The 21,800-nt window shown below is 45.9% G+C and overlaps 2 protein-coding genes across 2 annotated transcripts; one reads left to right on the forward strand and one right to left on the reverse strand.

The window, feature by feature from the left end:
• The first annotated feature begins 1,532 nt into the window (after nucleotides 1-1,532).
• LOC108027503 (uncharacterized) lies at nucleotides 1,533-2,118 on the forward strand. Its single transcript, XM_017098947.3, has 2 exons — nucleotides 1,533-1,945; nucleotides 2,009-2,118. Exon 1 carries the CDS (start codon nucleotides 1,579-1,581, stop codon nucleotides 1,942-1,944), a length of 366 nt encoding a protein of 121 aa, XP_016954436.1. The 5' UTR covers nucleotides 1,533-1,578; the 3' UTR covers nucleotide 1,945; nucleotides 2,009-2,118.
• A 2,505-nt stretch (nucleotides 2,119-4,623) lies between these two features.
• On the reverse strand, nucleotides 4,624-17,645 carry LOC108027495 (uncharacterized). The gene is made up of 5 exons (XM_017098939.3): nucleotides 17,410-17,645; nucleotides 5,893-6,052; nucleotides 5,725-5,841; nucleotides 5,513-5,665; nucleotides 4,624-5,197 (listed from the first exon to the last, which is right to left on the reverse strand). The coding sequence occupies exons 2-5, from the start codon at nucleotides 6,049-6,051 to the stop codon at nucleotides 5,093-5,095; spliced, it is 534 nt and encodes a 177-aa protein (XP_016954428.1). The 5' UTR covers nucleotide 6,052; nucleotides 17,410-17,645; the 3' UTR covers nucleotides 4,624-5,092.
• Nucleotides 17,646-21,800: the final 4,155 nt, after the last annotated feature.

The raw sequence follows: 21,800 nt of genomic DNA on the forward strand, positions 1-21,800 counted from the left end.
CCCGAGCCGGTTTCGGAGTGAATCATGGGCATCAGGCTCCGGGCCAATCTCGGATCCCGTCAATTGCTAAGTGACAGTCGTCGCGAAAGATGCAGCTTCTGGGCACCGGCGCACTCCTGACAGTCATCCTCCTCGCCCTGTCACTGCCCCTCGTCCAGGCGATTGTCTGGACGGGATTCAGCTGCTCCGCGCGGGATCACCGGGGCTGCTGCTTCAACTGGGCGAATCCCAAGCGACCGCGGCCGCCATGTGCCCTCCACAACAGCAGGAACTGAAATCTAAGGAAAAAATTTCTTTGTAAATGTTAAGAGCCCTAAAACCGCAAAATCCAAAAGTCGCTCTAGTGCCGGGAGTTGTGTAGTTTAAATTTTCTTAGAGTGAACACGTTGCAAATGTTTAGAAATAAACAATCCCAAGCTAAGTTTATGTCTATAGACCCTCAAACGATTTCCAAGCAGTCGGCAAATTAAATAATTGTTTTTCTGTGAAACCTTATCAGAACAAAACCTCATTTAGCTGGTCTGACACGGCGAAAAATGGGCTGAAAATAATGTTTGATTAAGTGGTAAAATTGGGTGTTTAATGGCACTAACTAAACATTGTTTGGTAAGTAGTAGAGCCCTCGTGACTTGGCCAATTTAAGTTGATTATCCCCCAATTTTCTGTGCAATTGGTTTAAAGAAGTGCGAGCAAAAAATATAAATGAACACGATTTGTAACATTTTTGTGTATCTATTAAGGTATTATTCTGGGTTTTTTCCCGTGAAGCCTTGCTTTTTTAATTAAATTTTTACTACAGCTTATATTGGAACTGGTTTGGATACTAACATCAAAATAATTACAATTTTAGCATTTTTTTAGGATTAATACTGAGCAATGAAACCAATTAATTTTAAATCTGCGGATTTATATATTCCAATACATGGAACAAAAAATCGTGTTGATCTGAATTAAATTAAAGCTTTATTAAATTCAACTTTTTTCACGGATTCGACTAAGAGTAGTTCACTTCAATTAAAAGGTAATAGTACAACCCTTATATCTTTCTTAGGAATTAAACAAATTCAGACTGTTTCGGTTCGAAAATAAAAGTTATGTCATGGGGGTCATATGGATTTTATTTTTCTATCACAGAATAGGACACATTTTTGACTTATATATAACATTGGAAGTGATCTATGCTTTTGAGCAATTTCAAAAGACCTAACACACCTTAAGCCAAATTGGGGGAATTAAATAGCACGTAAACATTGATAACTTGTTAGTCTCCATTTTGGTGTTACTTTGTTCATAAAACTCGAACAGAATTGTTCGCTGTGCACCAGGGCTTCTATTACAACAAAGCCAGCAGTTCGCATTGAGTGATCGCCGAGCGCACGAACGCAACTTGATTGGGGCTTATTGCAGCCAGGGGCAGGCGGGGAACCCGTCCGGAACCCAACCGGTTGCCGGAGAGGCGGAGAAGCGGAGGAGCGGCGATCGGAGACCGAGACCGAGACCGAGACCGAGACTCGTAGATCGTAGACCGCCGCCTCGGAGCGCTCCGATCAGTCGCGCTGTCAAGCTGAAAGCGTCGAGATGAAATCGCTCGTGGTGTGCTCCCTGATCGGATTGGTGCTCCTGGCGGCCGGCGGCCAGGTGCGCGGCGAGTGCGACGAGGCCAAGGCCCCCGAGGAGAGCGACTTCAAGCACTTCTTCAAGAACCTCGGCTGCAAGGTCAACCAGGGGGCCAAGGAGGTGGCCGAGGCCGCCAAGCCCTACGCGGACAAGATCGGCGAGGGCGCCAAGGAGTTCGGCAGCTCGGTGGCCCAGAAGTACGACGAGCTGAAGCACAAGCTCACCGACGAGGCCTCCACCACGCCCAGGCTGCCCGTGACCTACGACGCCCCCACCGAGAAGGTCCTGCTGGCCCCCATCGGCGGCCCCAGCTCCCCGGCCCCGTGAGGTCAGCTCCCTGCCCGAGTCCCAGGGAACCGCATCCACTAACCTTCACTCCCTCCCCTTTCAGGTACCTCCTCAGCCCGTCCCGATGGCCGTCCCCTCTCCGTGGCATAAGTTTCTTCGTTTTTTTTCTTGTGATCCGTATAAAAATAAAAGCCAAGTCGAGTGATGCTGGAATCGAGAGCTGTGTTTTTGCGACTTACTGGAGCGCCGATAAGCGGGGACTGATCCCAGATCGGCGCTTATCAGTTCGGAGCTAATTAACTCGGACAGACCAGGGAAATGTATTGGGGGATCTTCGACCTCAGAAGGCGATTACAAATACGTCAATTCAAGGAGAAGCGTTTGCTTAATCAGTTCAGTCGAACCAGTATATGGGTAGTAGGCAGGGCCTAGTTCAAGTCAAGTGGACTAGCACAACTTAATCGGTTCATTTGAAAATATGTTAAAAAACATAATATAAATTTGATTACCCCTTTTCCCCAACAAAAGACAGTCGCATGTCTTGCCTCGAGAACCAGAGTTCTTGGGAAAAGAGGGAACAACTGCCGTCGAGACACTGAAGCCATAAACATTCGGCGGGCAGCGAACCGCAAGTGATTTACACTTGAATCGTAATTATTCAAATTAAGACCGCACTGTAAACACTTGTTTCCGAGAACTCGGAGATCACAAAGACGACAGTCTCTCCATCCGTCCGCTGGCACAACCCTCACTCCCCCAGACACAAATTATATGGCCGAGATGCTGCCGATCAGTCACCATGACGGGCAGCTCGGTCATTTCGCTGGCCTATAATTTATGGGTGCTTTTTGGAGTTCGCATGGGGATAGTGCACGTGCTCCGAGTGATCTAGTTTTGGGCCAGCCCCTTCCTTTGTGGAAGGCGGGACTGGGACAGGGGTACGTTTTGACAAGTACTATAATCTCTTGAACGGCAACTACTGAGAGATGGTGTGGTTATAAATGCTTTTCAAAGCGGAACGTATGATCACACCCATTTCTATCATCCTCGCAACGCCCTGTAGTAAACTCCAGGAAAATATGCGATGTATGGATCATTATATTATACCATCCGCACCATTATACGAGTATTACACCAGCCGCATCATTGCTTGCGGCGCCATCACATCACTTTCAGTAGGAGCCACACTGCGACCCTTAACCCCGTGCAGTCAGCGATATTCCCAGGGTACCCCCCGGCCAAAGTGACGACTGTCTTGTCACTCGGAGCTTGTTTACATTTCGAAGGCCTCGGCCCTGTTCGATCGCCTTGCCTTCGTTTAGCCAATTCATTTACTGACTTATGAGTGCGGATGTGCCAATGTCGGGGCGAAAGCAACTTAGCAAGCCGTAGTTTACACTGCCCGAATGTCATGACATTTGCAGCGTGCCAAGTGGGATTTCCCGATCGATTGATCGAATTACGGCCCGTTTTCGCCGGCACTTACACGGGTCTTACGCAAGTCGGGGCATTACTCATCGGGTCTGAGCTACGGGGCGAAACTTCCGGACTGGACCCTGGTTTTTAGTGCTCTCCGGCCGGAGCTGTGGGACTAATTGTTCTATTGTGCAAATTACTCATAATTGCTCACGAGTCGCAGTGCCAAAGCCCGAAACAATTAGGGCAATCAGCATACACAGCCGGCTGAATCACATGTCACAATCAACAAATAAAAACTGCCAACGAAAATAAACACTTCACATAAATCAGATTATCACTTTGGGCTTTCAAAGCAGAGCCGGAATTGCAGCCGGGTGTGGAGGGGCCTGTGTTCAGGGGCATGGAGAGCCAGTGGTTAAGGGGAAAACGACCAGGACAATATTTTCATGGCAGTCCACGAGCGAGGCGCCATGAATTATTCACTCAGAGTTTGCTTTCATTCGGGCAGTGTATGTTTATTTTCCAGGTTTTTCTCTCTGCCCTGGAGATATTTCTGCAACCATCTGGTATTTGCAATCCTTAATAGCTTTTACCAATGTAATAATAAAAATAATAAGGGTTCCAGAAACTGATTCCCTGCCTTTCAAAAACTTAGCTTAGCGCTATCAAGGTTTCCGATAATCAAACTGTGAAGCACACGTTAAAGGGTAGGGGAATCTGTTTATCTGAGAGATGCGTCCCCGGTCTCTGCAGCTGCAACTGCTCGCCACTTCGATAAGTTTCCGGCTGGCAAACATTCGCCCGGAGTTTTTTGGCTTTTCCGTCGTTTCCCCGGCAGAAGTTGGCAGACAGGGCAGGTTGCTCATACGCACAGTTGCCCACGAGGCTGCTTTGGGTGCCTTCGAGGGGCCTTTCGGGGGAGAACGACAGTCATTACCGCCAAAGTTTTGTCGGCCAACGTACTTTCGAGACAGCCATCTCATGGGCATCGAATTATGACACTTTTAGTGGTTTCTGCTAACTATGCGGCGGCCAAAGGAGAAAGGAGAAAGCAGATCCTGCGGAGGGCAGACAGGGCCCAGAACTGTCTTTGTATTTTCCCAAGTTTTGCCTTTGGATTTGTTTGCAACTTTACTTCGATTTCAGCCAACACAAACTTGCAGTCTTTGTGGCGGAAGGCGGGAGGGCATACAGGGCCCTCTTTCTGAATTTATAATCACTGGAAAACAGGAAATATCATTTCCAAGAACACAAAATATGTTACACTACCTTGAATACCAAGTAGTACCTTAGATTTTTTATTTCGTTTTTATTACATTTACTTAACCTAGCAACAACCAAACTCATGCCTAATACTAGACTAATATATTTTAATGTATTAACAACATTGAGAAATAGGTGCCGTAGAAACCTTATAAAGTCCAAGGGCAGACTTTCAATTTATGCTTGCTTTTCCCGGTCTTACAATGTTTTCATTTTCATCCTGGTCCCTTCTGTGACTCTCTTCCGCTTCGGGGTTGTTTTCCGCTTTTTCGGTGCTCCTTTTTCGTCTTAAAAGTTTATCAATAAAATTATGACAGAAAACTTTTTAATTTGACACACAATAGTCGCAGACACGAATCCGCAGGCGTCCGGGGACACCTCCCAGCCGCACTCACATCCGCCTTTATTCGATAAAAATATATATAAATACGCAAAAAAACAGGGGAATACGGTCCTCAGCCTATCACAGAGGTAACTATCTTCAGGCACTGGGAAGGGGCGTGGCTCAGCCCTTGAGGCTCTTCAGCTTGTTCTTCTTCTCCACCGCCAAGCTGTTGGCGAACTGCTTGTCGGCCTCTGATTTGTACTCCGCCAGGTTGTACTTGGTGGCCTGAAAAATATATAATACATTGTAGTCCAATATCATTACAAGCTTAAGTTTAATTTGTTTGGAATATCATATCTTGAATACCATATGACAGCAGCTTATCCTTCGATTACTAATTCATGAACATATAAAATATGTTAGGGTCAGTGACCCCATTTTGGGTAGGTTGCTAGACTGTCTAAGGTGTCTGGTAGCACTGCCTCAAAGGAGGTTTGTCAACACTACCAAAATATTATCACATACCGAATTAGGCACCGTTCACACAGGCTGTTGCGTTGTAAAATACATAGTTTGTATTACTTTCATTAAGGTACTCACGTTGAGGGCGGTGTCGAACTCGGCCATGGCCAGCTTCTGAAGACCCCGGAAGTTCCTGCCCAGGATGCGGCCCAGCTCGTACCGGGAAATCGTGAAGGCCTCTGTGGTGGTGGGCTCCTCGCTGTTGCTGCCACCCTCCTCGCCACTTATAGACTGTGGTAAATAGAGTGTGGCATATAGACCATGTTCATCGGCAACTGTGCAACACTCACAGTTTTCTCGGTGGTCACCCTAGGTCGACTGGTGGGTTTCTCGGGCCCCGGGTCGCTGAACTGCTCGTTGACAGTGTTGTAGATGTCATTCAGGGTGTTGCGCGTGTCCGTGTATTGCTAGAAATGGTACTTAGTATGTGAAGAACACCTCTAGGCACTGCGACTCACGTCCACTATGAGGTTCTTGGTGATGACCATCTTCTGGAAGAAGTCCCAGAAGATCCCGCGCTTGTGCCTTGTGTGGGGTGCATCCCCGGAGCTGGGGTCCTCGGCCTGGACCAGAACCAGGCCCAAAAGCAGGATGCCGACCAACCAACCGAAGTGCATGCTGCGATGGTAAAAGCACAGATATTTCATTACGGCCGGGCTCTTTGCGTGATTAATCCATTGCAAATTGCATCGATCAATGGCAGATTCTGCCATCGGCCAGCGGTATGCGACGGCAATAGAAGTGGCACGCCCCGCAGAGACGGTGCATAAATCATGTTCGGCGACAGCTCTCAAAAAAGGAGGGCAGCAGCGGCGGAAAGCGAAATTGAAATGGAAATTTGCGAGCGCGAATGGGGAGCCTCGCAAAAACAGGGGTCAATAATAAAAGGCAGGGTTGTCAGCGAAACGGATCGAAGTAAACAGCAAAAAATGCTCTGCTGTACAACACATTTTTCACATATTTTGCACAAATACCCCCAAAGCTTAGGGGCAACCAAAGCATTGAAGTCCGAGGCTTTAAAAAATCTACACAACAATATCTGTGATACCTGGGGTGTACATAATATTCCTATGGTAAAATACGATTTTGATGATCAACAAAGAAATGTCCGTATCTATCTTGGGATTTTGGAAACATTGTTCTTAAATTCACAACTAAAACGTAGAGATTCTGTGAATGTCCCCCTGAAGACCGCCCCTTCCCAATCCCTGAGTCAAATTTCCCGCCTAATGAAACACCTTGCCACTCGAAGAAATGCTAATTGTCCAGCGGAACATGGAAAACTGCTTTCCGCTTAGCATAATGGCAGCAGAAGGCGAATTTCCACAGCGGCCCCCGAAAGTATGCAGCCGAAATTGTGTGACAATCAAATTTGCAATATTTAGTCAACTTTTCCGCTGCCGCGGAAGGTCCCTCGCAAATTGTGTAAATTCACATTTTTTCACTGCTGCTTTTAATGCGCGTAATTAGGAAAATTGCCAAAGTAGCTTAATAAATTTTTACATTTTAATTGCATTTCTGCCGGCCGAACGCAGCTCGCAGAAATATCCAAATATTCAAATGCCATTTAATGTCACAATGCGGCCGTGTGCCGTGCGCTGTGTGTGTTTGCGTTATTTAAGCCCCTTTGGGCCCAAAGAGTTAATAGAAAACAGCAATTGGCCGCGGGCAAAGGCCAAAACTGTCCGCTTAATTGTTTGCCCATAATTTGCAATGCAATGCGAAAATAATTTAAATTATTTCAATGCCACCCGGCTAAGCAAAAAGCGAAACAAAAAAGACTGTGTACATTATACTTGCTACATTTTGCAGCATTTTGTGTCCGATTATGCCGCATCTGAAAATGCACTGACCTCTTTAGCCAGGCGGCGAGGTGGAGGGCGGGTGCAGCATTGATGAAATTATAGCCGAATAAATTGCACAAAATATGTAAAAATGGCACGGAAATCATTTGAATCGCTTTCAGGGCTTTGTGCTCTTCCCTTCGCCGAATTAAACATAATTAGGGGTAGCTATGGTATTCAGAAAAAAAGAAAAACGTGAATACAGTTGTTTGGCGGTTTCTTTCAGTGTGGCTAATTGAGCCGTTGACGGCGGAATTGGCGCTCTTGATTGGATTGTTGGCCATTTGCCGAAAACGTTGGCACTTCGTTTTCCCCAACACGCAGGAAAAGCTGATTGATGGCGGTGGGGAACGGGGAAAGGTATCGATTCCCCTCGACGGGGATGAGGTCAAGTCAGCTGAGAAGCATAGCGGGACTCCCAATCAAAATCTGTAGCAATAAAAATTACACCAAGACACAGGCACACCATGTTATCATATATGCACTGGGGAAGATGGCCAATTTTTGATACCCTGTTGATCGACTGTTATAATATCCCTGTTAAAATGCGTACCAAATTCCGTATCACTCAGGAAAATGATAGGGATAAAATTGAAACCCAATAGGTAAGATCAGAACTTTTGAGTTTTCCGGATAATTGTTCTTTGTATGGCGTACCATTTGTTATATAACATTCCTTTATTCTGCGAAGGGTACTCCCAGCCTTGGACTGCTAATGCTCCCCGTCGTTTTATCGCTACCTGGGCAACCAATTTGGAACCTATCCCCCGCCGCGCACCCCATCCCATGGCACATGTTCTCCGGTATCGTGGAGCGCAGAAGTCAATTGCCTTTGGCTCCGTAGACAATCGTTTGATGCTTTAATGCTACTCAAGTGCTCAAACTCTTTTGCCAGGCGAATGATGATGCAACAACAAGAACGGCAATACCAACAACAGCAAATTGCCAGAAAAGAACCAGCTCAGCCAAGGAGCAGAGCGGAAAAGTACTTGAAGTGAAAACTTTTGCTTTTTCGAGAGCGTTCCATGCCATGCTTTCCCCCCTTATAGACCCCCTCCCACCCGAGCCCCGAAAAGCACTGCCATAAAAATGCATGGCCCACACACGGCACACATATGCATATCCTTATACCCATAGATTGCCCGTTGTAGCGTAAGGCAGCCGAAAAAGCAGAAGGATCTCCTCCCTCTGGCCCCGGAAAAAGAAGGACAACCCCGGACGCAACGCAGCGGCACATCTAACAGACAAACATTTCATTGAGTCGAGTTGAGACTAGTTTTTCGGCTGGCAGTGCTCTTGAGCTCTGCCAGCGTCTTTGGGGCCAAGTCCCCAACCCCCTCCAGGGACCACATCCCCCGGAGCAGAGTCCGAAATTTCTTTGCATATGGGCGAAGTGATTGCTTAATTGCCAAAATTCATTGCACAGATTGATCAAGGAGATGTCGAAAAAGCGAAAAAAGGCCCAAAGAGCCAGGGAGAGTGCGAGTCCGAGGGAAAGCTGTGAAGTCCTTTTCCAAGTCCTTATTGCCAATTCCGAGGCAAATGGACAGCGCACAGTGGCCACCAAAGTTGTGGCACCTGCCGATTGGTATCGAGACATGGAAACTCATTACTGGTGGAATGTACATACTCAATCTTCTTTTCATGAAATTATTTTACTGAGTTGTGACACTTCAAAACCATGTAATGCTTATGCCAATGCAAATTTAGGGAGCATCTATATACTTTTTTAAGGGTTTGAAATCTTAAATCTAGGCAACAGCATAGCTGGCTTTACAAAAAAATCATTTACCAGTTTCGCTTTAGTTCTCCTCTGCAAATACAGTGGGTCCCCGAAAAAATAAACACACGCTCAATGTCTTTTTGGCCTAAGACCACCTGCTCCTCTTGGTTAAAGTTTGAGACAGTGGTTACAAGCATCTTTAAATAAGGGGTTTTGGAAATTTATTTATGGCATGCATACTTAGCGTAACGAACTTTTCCGATTTTACAGATTTTGTAGCCTACTTTTATACGTTTTTGAAAAAGGATTTCAAATCTCGTATGCTTTCAGCTGGAGTTTTAGCTGTAACACTATCTCTGTTGACCTGCCCCTGCTTTTAGTGCCTCGCTTTTGGGGCTAGCCCTTCCACCCCCTCCTGTTTGCCCAGGCAACTTTGTCGCCGCTCCACCGCTTTCTTTCGCTTTCTTCCGCTCCCCTGCACTTTCTCCCTCTTCCACCTGGTATGTCCTCCTTCGGCGTGTTGTCATTATCAGCGTCTTGGCCGCACTTGTTGTCGTTGCTGCTTCCGCTGCTTGGAGCATTTTAATTATGCCCTAATGGCGCATAATAGCTGTCCCTGTCCCTGTGCCTCGCCCTCCCCCGCTGCACTGTTCCTTTCTGGCCGACTTTCATTACGCCTGGACAAACGGCATTGGCGTTTTCAGACGCCCGCTTCCGTTTGGCAACTTTGCCCATTTTTCGACTAGATTTCCAGTAAGTTTGCCCGGCCCTCCCACCGCCTTCTCCCGCCCCCATTTCGCCCTGTCTTCAGGTAAATTTGCACTGGCCCGTGGCTTGGCAAACCCTTTTTCAAAGCCCGAATACCGTGGGAGATGAGGGGATATATGAGAAGCATAAAGTAGGTACGATTTTTTCCAGAAAATTCCAATTATTCCAAAGTTGGGGGAAGGTGTCTAAAAGAATGCAATGAAAAAATAATGCATACCTCAGGCTAGTGCAATATATAAGTCGTAGTTAAAAATATTCCCCGATATCTGATCACGAGCTCAAAGTTTGAGGTAAGCGAAATTTGGGCAAGGTGTCGAAAAGTATGCAACGCACTTAATATCTATCGTTGCATACCTACAGGGGCTCGTCATACCTTCCTTCTCCAACCAGATACCCCTTCTTTTTTGTCCCACGCCCTTGGCTTTTTCCCTGTTTGGATGATGGCATCGCCACCCCGCTTTCTTTTCGCCTTTCTTCTCCGTTTCGCTTACTTTTGTTACCAGTTTTTCGGCAATTCTCGTTGCACTTTTGTGCACGCTTTGATTATTTTATTGCCCATCCCCCGAGCCCCCTCTCGCCCCTTTCGCTCCCCCTGTTCAAACTTCATTTGAAATTAAAACTTTTTGGGCTGCGGAAGCGAGAGGGCGAACGGCAAAATCGCATTCTTGATTATGTTTTCCAACTGGCTCATCAGCTGGCCAACAAAACTTTGTAATTATATCAATGAGTGCCGGCCGCAGGGAAGGTGGGCGGCGCGGAGGGCGTGGCATTTAAATCGGACTTCTCGATGGCTAGCCAAAAATCAATCAATTTTCGTCTCTGCTCTCAAAATATTTTTGCATGGCATTTCAATTAAATTTGATTTGATTTGATGCAATGTGATTCGATTCGATTCGATTCTCGGCGCTCTCTCAAGCTCTGGTTGGAGTGCACTGGGCGAAAAAACCAAGGCAAAATTGGGAAAAAAGAAAGAATTTTTTCAAAGTGGTTTTTATTTAATATTACAAAATTAAATTTTTAAATTACCCGAAAGTCTGCCGATATAAATTGATAATTAAAGGTTAATTCTGCACAAAAGCAGTTTCGTATAAGGAAATTGATCATTTTTGCATTTTAACAAGCTTGTTTGGTTTGCTCCGTGTCGGCACCACTCTTTGTGTGCCTGTGTTGGTAAACACACTCGAACAAAGCAGATGCGGGGGAGAAAGCGGAGAAAGGACGAAGCAGGAAGGACGTGGGAGAAAGGGTCTCTCCGCCTGAGACAACGAAAGCAACTCAAACTGACGATGTGCCTGGCATATTGTCCATGTAACTAATGACACACACACCCACCCACGGGCCCTCACATATGCGCAAGGAGCAGGCCGACCAGGACCTGAGCCAGGAGACGGGTGCAGGGCGACGGAGCGAGACAGACAGTGCGACAATTGCTGCCTTGGATCTCGCCTCATTTTGCATTTGCATGCTAAGTACCAATTAAACGAGACTTAAGAGCGATTTAAATGTCCTCGATATGTTGCCGACGCCGGCAGCGGCAGCGGCAGCGGCGCCGGCAGAGACCTACCGCTGTGTAGTGCCTAGGTGTGAGTCAGTCTGTGTGTGAGTGTGTGAGTGTGTGAGTGGGTGTGTGGGAGCATGTGTGCTCGAGTGGGTGTCCCAGGAAGCACTTCCCAGGGCCAACAGAAGACCTCAGAAGTTCAACTGCACTGCCGATGGGCCATCCCTAAATTGTACATGGGTTTGCTAGGAATTTTCCCTATGTTAGTTGTTTTTATAAGACAGTAGTACGAAAACCTTGTTCCGAAACAGCCGTTTCTCAAATTTAGGCCAAACATCTTAATCTATTTGTAGCACTGGATCATCATGCTACATTATATCTCTCAGATATTCACTGTCTTCAAGAACTTTTCAGCTCATAGAAGAAGAGGAATTTTAATCACTCTTATCATAATGATCCTATATCATGATAGGATACATCTGTCAGATCTCAGCTTATGGCGATTAATTACTGGTTTTAGGAGCTTTTAATTCATTTTTGAGAGCTACATGATCCACATATATAATATGTGGGTTGGTTATAATTATATGGGAAATAAAATATTAAGTATATAGTTAAAAAAAACCCTTTAAGGGGCACTCTAAGTGAAAATGATCAAGAAATGGCAAGAGAAGAACGAAAATTGAAACGCACAATCACAGCTAAGGGAGCTCCCTCAAAATTTCTACCGAGGACACGCCTTTCCCTCCGGCTGTCGACATACCTTTGCAGCCCACTGTGGCCCGTGGTGGCAGCATAAATTATGCGAATCGATGGCATCTTATCAACATTTGTCACTGCCGCACTCTGTCGCCCGACTACGCACACAGTGCCACATTTGTCCACCTGAAATGCATTTCCCCTCCCTCGCCGCTCTCCCAATTTCCTCCCCCTCCGGAATCCCGGATCCCGAGTCCAGAGTTTTCCGTGCTGCAATGCGATTTCCATTTTGCAATTTCAGTTTCGGTTTCAGAGGTTCGATTTCTGTTTCTATTTCTGCTTCGGTTCCGTGTGCACTGCTGTGTGCGAGCGAAATTATCGAGTTACATTTTGGCAATTTTTGTTGATTACACATGCGAACCACACGCACCCACGCACCCTCGCACCCTCGCGCCCCCGCACCACCCTTAGCCCATTACAGCCCCGGCAACCATCCAATCGATTCAACCCGTTGAGTTCTGAAGTTGGCCCCGCACTTGGCGTAATGGAATGAAAAATAAATAAATCCTACATGGTCATAAACCCGAGCACTCATAAAATGTGCGTTTATTGAAATTAAAACCTGGCCAGGAGGGTTGGAGCAGTGGGGTTAGGTGTCGAGTCGGAAGCGATCATAAAACTAAACAGAGACACAAACTTGACCGGGCCAAAGTCTTGCATAATAAATGCTAATAAAGCTTTACGACCCAGCTGACCCAAGGACACACACATGTTAACCCCCGCCACCCGGGCGCCACGTAAAAGTTAAACAACACGAAATTCCATTAAGCGAATGGATTGCCATTCATAACTGTCCTCGGGAATGTGTGTCTGTCTGCGGGGCGCGGGTGTGAGTGTGTCTGTCCGGGTGTGAGTGTGGGTGTGAGTGTGCGAGTGTATTCGTGTGAGCCGCACCAACTACCAGGGCCACAAAAGTTGCCAAAATGGATGGCGACCATTTATTGATAGCCAGAAAGGGCGGGCACCTAGGTCCCGAAAAAGCATAAGCAAGTGGGGAGGGTCATTTCTTAAACTTTTAAGAACCAGATATAAGGGGTTGTAACACAGTTAGTAGCTGATGCGTCTCACAATACCTTTAATATAATCTAGTAATAGTAAATCTTAATATCCAGGTACGACAGGTCCCATTAAAGGGTGCCAAAAAACATATAAGCCGGGGAACAAATTTGTATCATTTCTTATTGATTGATAAATAATTATAAAGAGGAAGGTTATGTTAGAGGTGCAGTCCTAAAGGATTCACCAGTATAACCTCTTCCAAACATGATAGGTAGTATATTTATCCCTTCATATCTTGGGTTTTAATGATAGAATATTTGCTTAATGACAGGTATTACTATCTCAGCAAACAAGCAGAACTTGACGGATGGCTTTGGCGTCCCCCAAAATTGCAATGATAACGAATGCCTAAGCTGTCCAGAGCCCGCGAAGATAGGAATCTTGATCCCCTCAATACAATCAAAGCCGAAGAGGCTTTGGCGGAATGCCGGCAGACCGGGCGGCGCAACCGCAGGCACCACTAAAACACACCGCACCCACAGCCGCACACATCGAAATGCACACAACTCGCCCGCACACACACACGCACAGCCAAGGAGTCCTCGGAGGCGGGCAAATAAACAAACAAGGATGCGGCAGGGGCCCTCGGAAGCCCCCTGTCCCGTGTTTACTGTGGACATCGCATAAAGGTGACCAGACTCTGTGATATGTCATTTATTTTCAGCGCTGGCCGCGCCCGCCATTTGTAAACTCAACCGGAAAATTGCTTTTCTCAGCGCGTAGTGTTTCACCGCCTGCCCGCCCCCTGGAAACCCTTTTCCGCCCGCTTTCCCTTTAGTTTTTCCGCTGCTAATGGCTGGCTAAAAAATAAGTAACACACAACGGGGAAAACACAAAATATGGCATTCAAAAATGTTTGCTTTGGTTTTGTTCTGTTTTCTTTTTTCCGTTTTCAGCTTCCAGCTTTCAGCTTTTCCCCCGCTTAAAAAGCAGGAAAACTGTTTACAGTTGTAATTAAATTCACAATCGCGGGGCCTTCTATTTAATTGCTTGGCATCAACATTATTTTAAGTGGCCCAGGGCAGGGCGGGGACAGCGGGGGCCCGGAAAGGCAGCCAGCCATAGGGGGCGTATACGTGATCGGCGAGGCGAGCTCATAACTCATAATACGTATACGCCCCATCGTCTTGGCCCGGCTACGTGCCAACTGTCAAGGGCGGCATCCTGCAGCGCGGCACCCGCACTCACGCCCCAGCAAGTCAATAAATAAGGCATACATATTGATATGGCCCTGTTTTCCGGAGGAGAGGAACCTCTGAGCTATCCTCCGTGCCGCTTTTTAATCCAGCCCTGCGGGAAGCACTCTTAATTTTTCAGTGCAGCTGCATAAACACGTTTGCTGGTCTGCCGATTCCACATCGCTCTGCGATATTTCCTCCGCAGCTGCCGGCTTCCCACACTCTAAATGGCCAAAAAAAACACTTCGCATGAAGAGCAAAATTAGTAGGGATTCGAAGTCAAGTTATGCACTAAGCAAAGATGAGCACCGTCTTACTTGCTTTCCTGTGGGAGGGTTGAATCTGACCAGTTTGGTTAGATTTCGGGGAGTGTAATCATTTTCCAATCCATCAAATGTTGAAATTGCCAGATGCAAGTCATATGCCATTCCATTTTTGGGCCACTACTCTTTTGTGACGCCCAAAACACTGATATTTGGTTCGAAAATTAGGACCTTAGTTTCTTTTCCAAAAACCGATTTTTTCTTTGACCCTTTTTTGGTGTAACTTGGTCAAAAATGGTTCGAAACCTAAAATACGCACCGTTTTGGACAGCTAACAAGCTGGACAATTGATCGCAGCCGGCTTCCGGCTGATTGTAGAAACTAAAAATTTTTCGAATTTTTTACTTTTTATGCATCGTCTTTTTTTGCGAAAAATCGACAAAAAATAAATTTTCTAGGTGTGAATTCCAGTTAATTGGAAATTTTATTACGAGTTCAACCAGGTATGCGATTCCATATTTGGACCACTACTCTTTTTGTTTCGCCCAAAATACTGTTTTTTGGGGTCGAAAAATAGGACCTCAGTTTCTTGGCGAAAAAACGATTTTTTCTTTGACGTTTTTTGGTGTAACTTGGTCAAAAAAGTCCTAAGACTAAAATCGAACCGTTTTGGACAGCTGACAAGCAGTCGTTCTCCGGCTGATTGTAGAAACCAAACATCTTTCGGAATACCCTTCACGGTGTACGATCCATATCCCAGATCTAACACTTAAATAAATTCGTTATACTGAATATAGTCTTTATACAAATACAAATACCAATATTCTTTCGGTCACAATAAAATATTATTTATTACTAATAGCCCACAGACGTTCAACACTTGCTAAACGTTTAATCACCCGGTATGCATTTTTCCTTGGCTAATCAATTTGTATCTGCCTCCGAGCCGATGACAGTCGTAAAAAGCGCTTGAAAAACTATAAACAATAAAAATAAGCCCTCAAAGGGGGACTGAACAAAGCACAGAGAAACAACAACGGCAAATGCTAATCATGAAACAACTATCAAGCGAGGCCCAACCTTGACTTTCATACCAAAAACCCAAGCGACAAAGCCCGATTTCGATTTTGAGTCCCCCCCCAAGGTCATTTGCTGCTCTTGCCAAACTCCGTTGGTTTTTATTTGGTTTTGGATTGTGGATTCTTTCGGCCAACTGGCTCGTCGCTTTTGGCCGCAATTGGAAACCGGTAAGAAAGAAGCCAGCGACATTGACAAGTGGTAATTGATGGGCGAGGGCCGAGTTTTTTCCTCGCCTTTTGGCCTTTTGATTAGCGTTCAATTGGTCAGAGGGCCAACTGATACTTCTGAGGGCCTTTCGGGGGAGTTGGCGGTTTCTCGAAAGTATGATTAACTCACACCTCAAGGTGGCGGAATTCCGGGGCTATTCGTGGATTTGTTGGGAAATAGTTTGGCCAATTGCCGACTCATATGTTATTGGCAGAAGTAATAAATAAATAATTGTCGCAATATTCGTACTTTATTGAACGGCAATTTGGGGTATTCACAAGGCGGAGTTACACTAAAAATGGTATTTACAACACTTAAATCTAGCTTTGGCAAGATAATAAAAATAAACTCAGGAGAATAGTTTATTCAAGCAAAGTTGGCTGTTAAAAATGTATTTACTAAACATCACGAGTCTATTGGTGTTATGAAACATTTCTTGTGTTAGTTAATTTGTAATTTTTTTGTAATCCTTAGCTATTTGCCAAGTAATTGAATATGATTCATTTGTTTTTAGCTTCGGGAAATGTCTCGACTCGTTTCGCAGGCAGATCTTCGTTTTCCCCACCATGCACAGTGCACAGTGCGCAGTACAGCGTTTCCTCGAGCTGCGTAACTGGAAAAGCCCCTGCTTTCCCGCCCCTGTGGGGCCAATCAATTTGCACAAATTGCACACTTTGCCTCGATATGTTAATCTGCCTCGCAGGTTGCACAATCCACTGCAGTTTCGGCGCTGCACAGGCTGCTGAGAGATGGGGCAAGTGGGTCACTACTGTTTACACGCCGCTGCGCATGCGTCGTGCGCAGCTTCAAAAGCGATTCAAAATTCACCGAACAATGTTATTTATTCGCCCTCGGGGCGGAATTTCGTTTTTGTTGATCTTTCGCTTGGAGCTCGGAGCGGTTTCAAGGCCGCGAAGATTTCGTGGGATTTGTTGGCTTTATCTGGTTATCTGGGTGTGATGTGCGATGTTCACCTGTCGAACTCCGCGAGACCCCGAAAACTGGAGCAAGGGAAACCGGCTTAAAGTGGTTAATGGCTGATAGAGGCAAGGCGCTGCATTTATTGGAACATGTTTTTGAATGCAGGTGGGTCTTTCAAGGCGTTTTCATGGGTCAATCAGGCTACAGCCAGATTATTCCGACTAAAAACATGTTGAGAAGTAATGCAAAATGTACAAAAGCAAGCTGACTAGCTTTTTGCTATTTGTTTGGATCGAAAAACGATTCCTTCAAAGTATTTGTCACTGAACGCAAACACTTCAAAAACAACACAAATGGGTTTTCCCAACACACACTATTTATTATTCCTCATTTTTTAAAACCAATGTGGCCCGCTTTATTTTACAATTACCAATTTCCATTACACACATTTGCTTTTTCATCACACACTCGTCAAAATCCTTGCCCAACACACGCGTTGAGAGGCAGGGGTCAGCCGTGGGTTAATGCCTGCGCCGCTTGCCAAACTCACGCAGCCGAAAAATATTTCCAAAAATATTTGTAACGTGGAATGCAGCCCAGCGGCAGCGGCGGCGGCAGAAAATAAAAATACGATACAAAAAAATCGAAAAATGGGAAAACAACAATGGAACTCACTTTCACGTGGCCCGCTAATCAATCGGCCAATCAATCGAGCACTTCAAAAAATATCTGTAACACTTGAAACCGAAATCGAAACCGAAACCCAGTGCGTTTGGGCAAAAAAATCGAAACTGAAACCGAAACCGAAGCCGAAAAACGAAATTTATTTCGGCCGGCCACTTGTTAACTTTGTTACTTGGTTTTGGCGCACGCGAAAGAGAACTAAACGCGAGCGGCGGCCAAATTGTTTAAACTTTATGCAGCCTCAACACTAAAACTACAGAAAAGCATTAAGCCGGCGCGCAGTCGACGGCGGCAGAGGCAGAGGCCAGGCGAGGCGGTACAGGCCCAAAACCTGAAACGAACCGAGGCGCCGGCACAGTGAACACAGGCCAGAAATCGGGCTGATGGGGATTAAATTACATATAAATCGAGTTTTACAATGTTAAATATATTTTGCCTTTTAAGAGTAAACACTCTTTGCTAGATCGCTAAATATATTCCATTTTTCAAATAATAGGTGTATCTGTAACATCTTTTTAGGGCATTAAAATGTATATTTTACTCTTTGATGGGTTATAAAATGTATTAAATTCTAAAAACTTTAATTCTAGGCATAGCGAATGCATTAATAGAAGAGGGCATCAAATAGTGTCATACATATTTAATAAAAGAATTTCAATATATGAAATAGAGCTAAGATCAATTTGAATTAAAGGCTAGATAAGAGTAATGGATACTAAGCAAGTAATGTGAGAAGCTCAGTAAACTCTACTTTCGCCCACTTGTTGGCCCACCGCAACCACTGTGCCAAGTCAGGCTTGAGAAGTGCAGGCCAGTGGACTTCGCCGTCTGCGCGGGCAGCGGTGTGGGCAGCGGCTGCGGCAGAGGCTGGGCAGCTCGCCGCTGCGCAAGCGCCGTGAACGGCACAAGCTGCAAATGCTGCGGAGCACAACAACAGCAGCCACACGGCCAAGTCAGCCGAGAGCCAGGTTAAGAGCCCGGCTGACGCGGCTAAATGCTTGTGGACTGTGCATTGCATAATGTCTGGGTAATGGACAACGCACAGTGGGCCTGGCCGCAGCTCGAAGTCCAGAGGCCAAGCCTCGAACCTCGGATGCGAGCGCTTGTCCGTACTAAGAACCCATTTGAAGTTGGGTTGTCACCATTGTCAGCGGTTTAACTGGGCCACAGAGCGTTCGAGCCCCAGCAAAGCCAAAGGAAGCCAGCCAGGCGGCAGTTTTTCTCGCCTCGCGCCAACTGTAGGGGCAGGCATGGTTTTGGCCGCCTTTGTTGCCCCTGTTGTTTATGCAATAATCGCACTAATTGAAACGTTTTGTCAGGAGCCGCGGCTATGGCACAATGGCGATAACACCAGCGAGCACAGAGACAATTGTTTAATTGCCTTCATTTTTACGATAGTGCAGAAGCGCAAAAAGCGAAAAGCAGGGCGAAAAACAGAGGAAGCGCTTGCAAAGCGACCCGTTTTTTGCACTCTGCTTTTTGGATAAAACTAAACATTTTTTTGATATGTTTATCGCAGTGGCAGCGGCGGCAGCCCGAACGAGAAATTAAATACAATAAAAACATTTTCACTCCGGATGCGCTCGCAATGTAAGTTTGGCCAGCGACATTTAAAAACCGGAACCGAAGGGCTAAAAACCCACCGAAATTCATTCAAATAAAGCTGGCCCTCCTGACCAGTGAATACCCCTTAGTTAGTTCAAAAACTGGGGGATTTCAGAATGTTAAAGTGCATTTTCTGGGCCTAAAATTCCACAGCCTCTCCTCTTGGCAATCTGGGAATTTATAGGGCACATCTGGCTAACAGAAAAATAGGCTTGAAATGCGTTGCAATTGTTATTTGTTTTCATTCCTCCATGAATTTCACTTTTGTGTGATTAATTAAGTGAAATACGGACTCAAGTCGGGCTGGATGATTGTAAACGAGAGAGCCGAACTGCGCAAAATGGTCTCAATTAAGGCCTGCAAACAAATGAATTTGTATTTAATTAAGGTACTGAAAATAAAAGTAACAGCCCCAACACCCCGGCGAAACATTTGCGGATAAACTTTTATGGCATTAAATGCAAAATGCCGACAGTGGCAGATGCAACTGGCAAAACCGTGGACAGTTTTAGGGGTTTTGTAACGAAAAACAAAGTGTGTTTGATACGTTCGGGGGAGGAAAGTTGTGGATTTTTATCGCCCACTAATGATTTGCAAGCCATTAAATGTAAGAAATATCGGAAACACGCTGGCATTTGAGGCACCCTCTGGCGAAACGGTAATTAAATATTTATGCTATTTAAATTTGGCAATTTGAGAGCATCCCTGTCCTTCTCGGGATCGCCCATCGTTTTCGATTTGGCCAGGACCCAGATCCCTGTGGGCCCTGCATTCTGCAGTTGTGTTTGTGCATTTGTTTTGGGCATAAATGAAATATGCATATCGTAATATGCAGTTGGTAAAATGTCGGGTTTCGGTATTTGTTAAAGTATTTTGTCGGCCATTTCCTATTATTGTTTTTCCTTCCGACGCCCCTGACCCCGCCCTGCGTCCCTGCGTCGCCCCGGGTGCTTGTTCCTCAATGCTCCTGCATTTTTAAAATGTATTTATTAATTTTCCAACAACAGCAGCAAAAATGTGTGCCGAGTGCAGGACAACTGGAACTGCAGCTTTTGTGGCACTCTTTGCGTTGGACTTCGATTTGATTGCAGGTAAAGTCTCCATTCATCCGTTTGCCACATTTTTGCTAAACACAATTTGACCCGAGCTGGCCAAATTCCTCAGTTTCACATTGGCCAATTGCCTTTAATTGGGTGAACTATGGGGTTACTCGATTGCCGGCTGCCGAGATATATTTTAATAAACGCCAGTATTGACACTGGCCATCAATAATACTTATGCAGATTGGCCTTCTTGTGCCAAATGGCTTTGACTTTTCTTTTCTGGTGAAATGTAGAAGCACCTTAGCTTTGCGCAGCCCTTAGCCCCTAGCCCATATTTTCTAGGATTCATTTATGGGGCTGTGGTAATTTAGTTTGCATATAAGTTTTTTTATTTATTTTACTTAGCTTTTTAAAAGTGCAAGCAGATTTTCTAATTTCGGCTGAACAGTAACCGCTTTTCCTTCCAGGACTTCCAGTTTTCACCTGTTGCTTCCCTCTCTCGCGCTCTCAGCGCCGAAACCCACCACCGCCGAGCCCAACTCCACCACACTCCGCAGGACACCCGAGCAGGATCCTTCGGAGTCGTCCTCAGTTGCCTTGGGCCCTTGGAAGCGGCAGCACTGGCTGGGGCACAAATGATTCCCCGCCAACCCATATGCCCTTTCGGAAAATGCGAAACTACGCATCCCCATTGGGCCGCCTTCGACCCCAGGACATAACAATGAAAGTATATTTTAGTGCCTAGTAAAAATCCATGGCCATGCATAAAGCTGTTCGTTCCGCCTCGCCTTGGCCTCCCGCCGCTGCTCGTGCTTTCCCCTTCCCGATTTCCCTCTGCGAGCAGTCGCAAAAGGGGGCACATAAAAGACTAGTGGGGAAATGTAAGCGAAGGGATTGTTATGGAAAAACGCCCGCAAAACCGAAAATCGCGCGGGAAACTATGAAAATTTAGCTGGGAATGATATCGGGGCAAGTCAAATTTAATTTCACGCTTTGCTAGTTCGCTCTAGCCCGCTCCGAAGTATTAATAAAACGAAATTCTAATAAACCATGTTGGGAAAGTGCTCGGCGGCTAGCACAGGAGAGGCCAGCTGGGATTTCCTTGTTGTTCCTATGGAGAACGGGATTTTTCAAAAGTAATACAAATTATGCAGCGTTCAAACAGAGGCTTGAACAAGTGACATTCAGAGCTCCTTCATTTTACTATCACTCTACACACCTGTACCTGTCCTGGGCCCATGATTTGCCAATGGTATTCCGATCTGCTGGGCTCCTTGCTTTGAACTTCTCCGGAGAACATACAAACAGTGCAAGTTCAAATAGTTTTCCGCCCCGAGTACCCGAAATGCGCCGACGGAATTCGGCGAAAGTTTCGGCCGAAAGTGAAAGTAATTTTTATTTATGCGCGGCACAAGGATAAGTGTTTCGCTGGCGGGGGCTGATGGCTGGGGCGGGGGCTCACACAAAATTGCCCAGCATTATGCCAGAGCAAATTGCAAACACGAGGAGGGAGGCAGGGAGATGGCTGGGACACACACACGAAGCTGAGTCTTGGCCATAAACAATGAAATTTGTTGCTCACTTTTATGAGTTCCTTCCCTCAAGCCCGGGGAAAGTGCGGCGAAAGTGGGGGAGTGGGGAAAGGGGTGGCTCGTGGTGAGGGCAGCATCAACATACTCGCCTCAGCCAACAGGCGAGTCCTTTTAGCCAATTTTAGTGTCTTACAATTTTCCG

This window comes from Drosophila biarmipes, chromosome X (assembly GCF_025231255.1).
Source record: "Drosophila biarmipes strain raj3 chromosome X, RU_DBia_V1.1, whole genome shotgun sequence".
NCBI classification, from domain to species: domain Eukaryota; kingdom Metazoa; phylum Arthropoda; class Insecta; order Diptera; family Drosophilidae; genus Drosophila; species Drosophila biarmipes.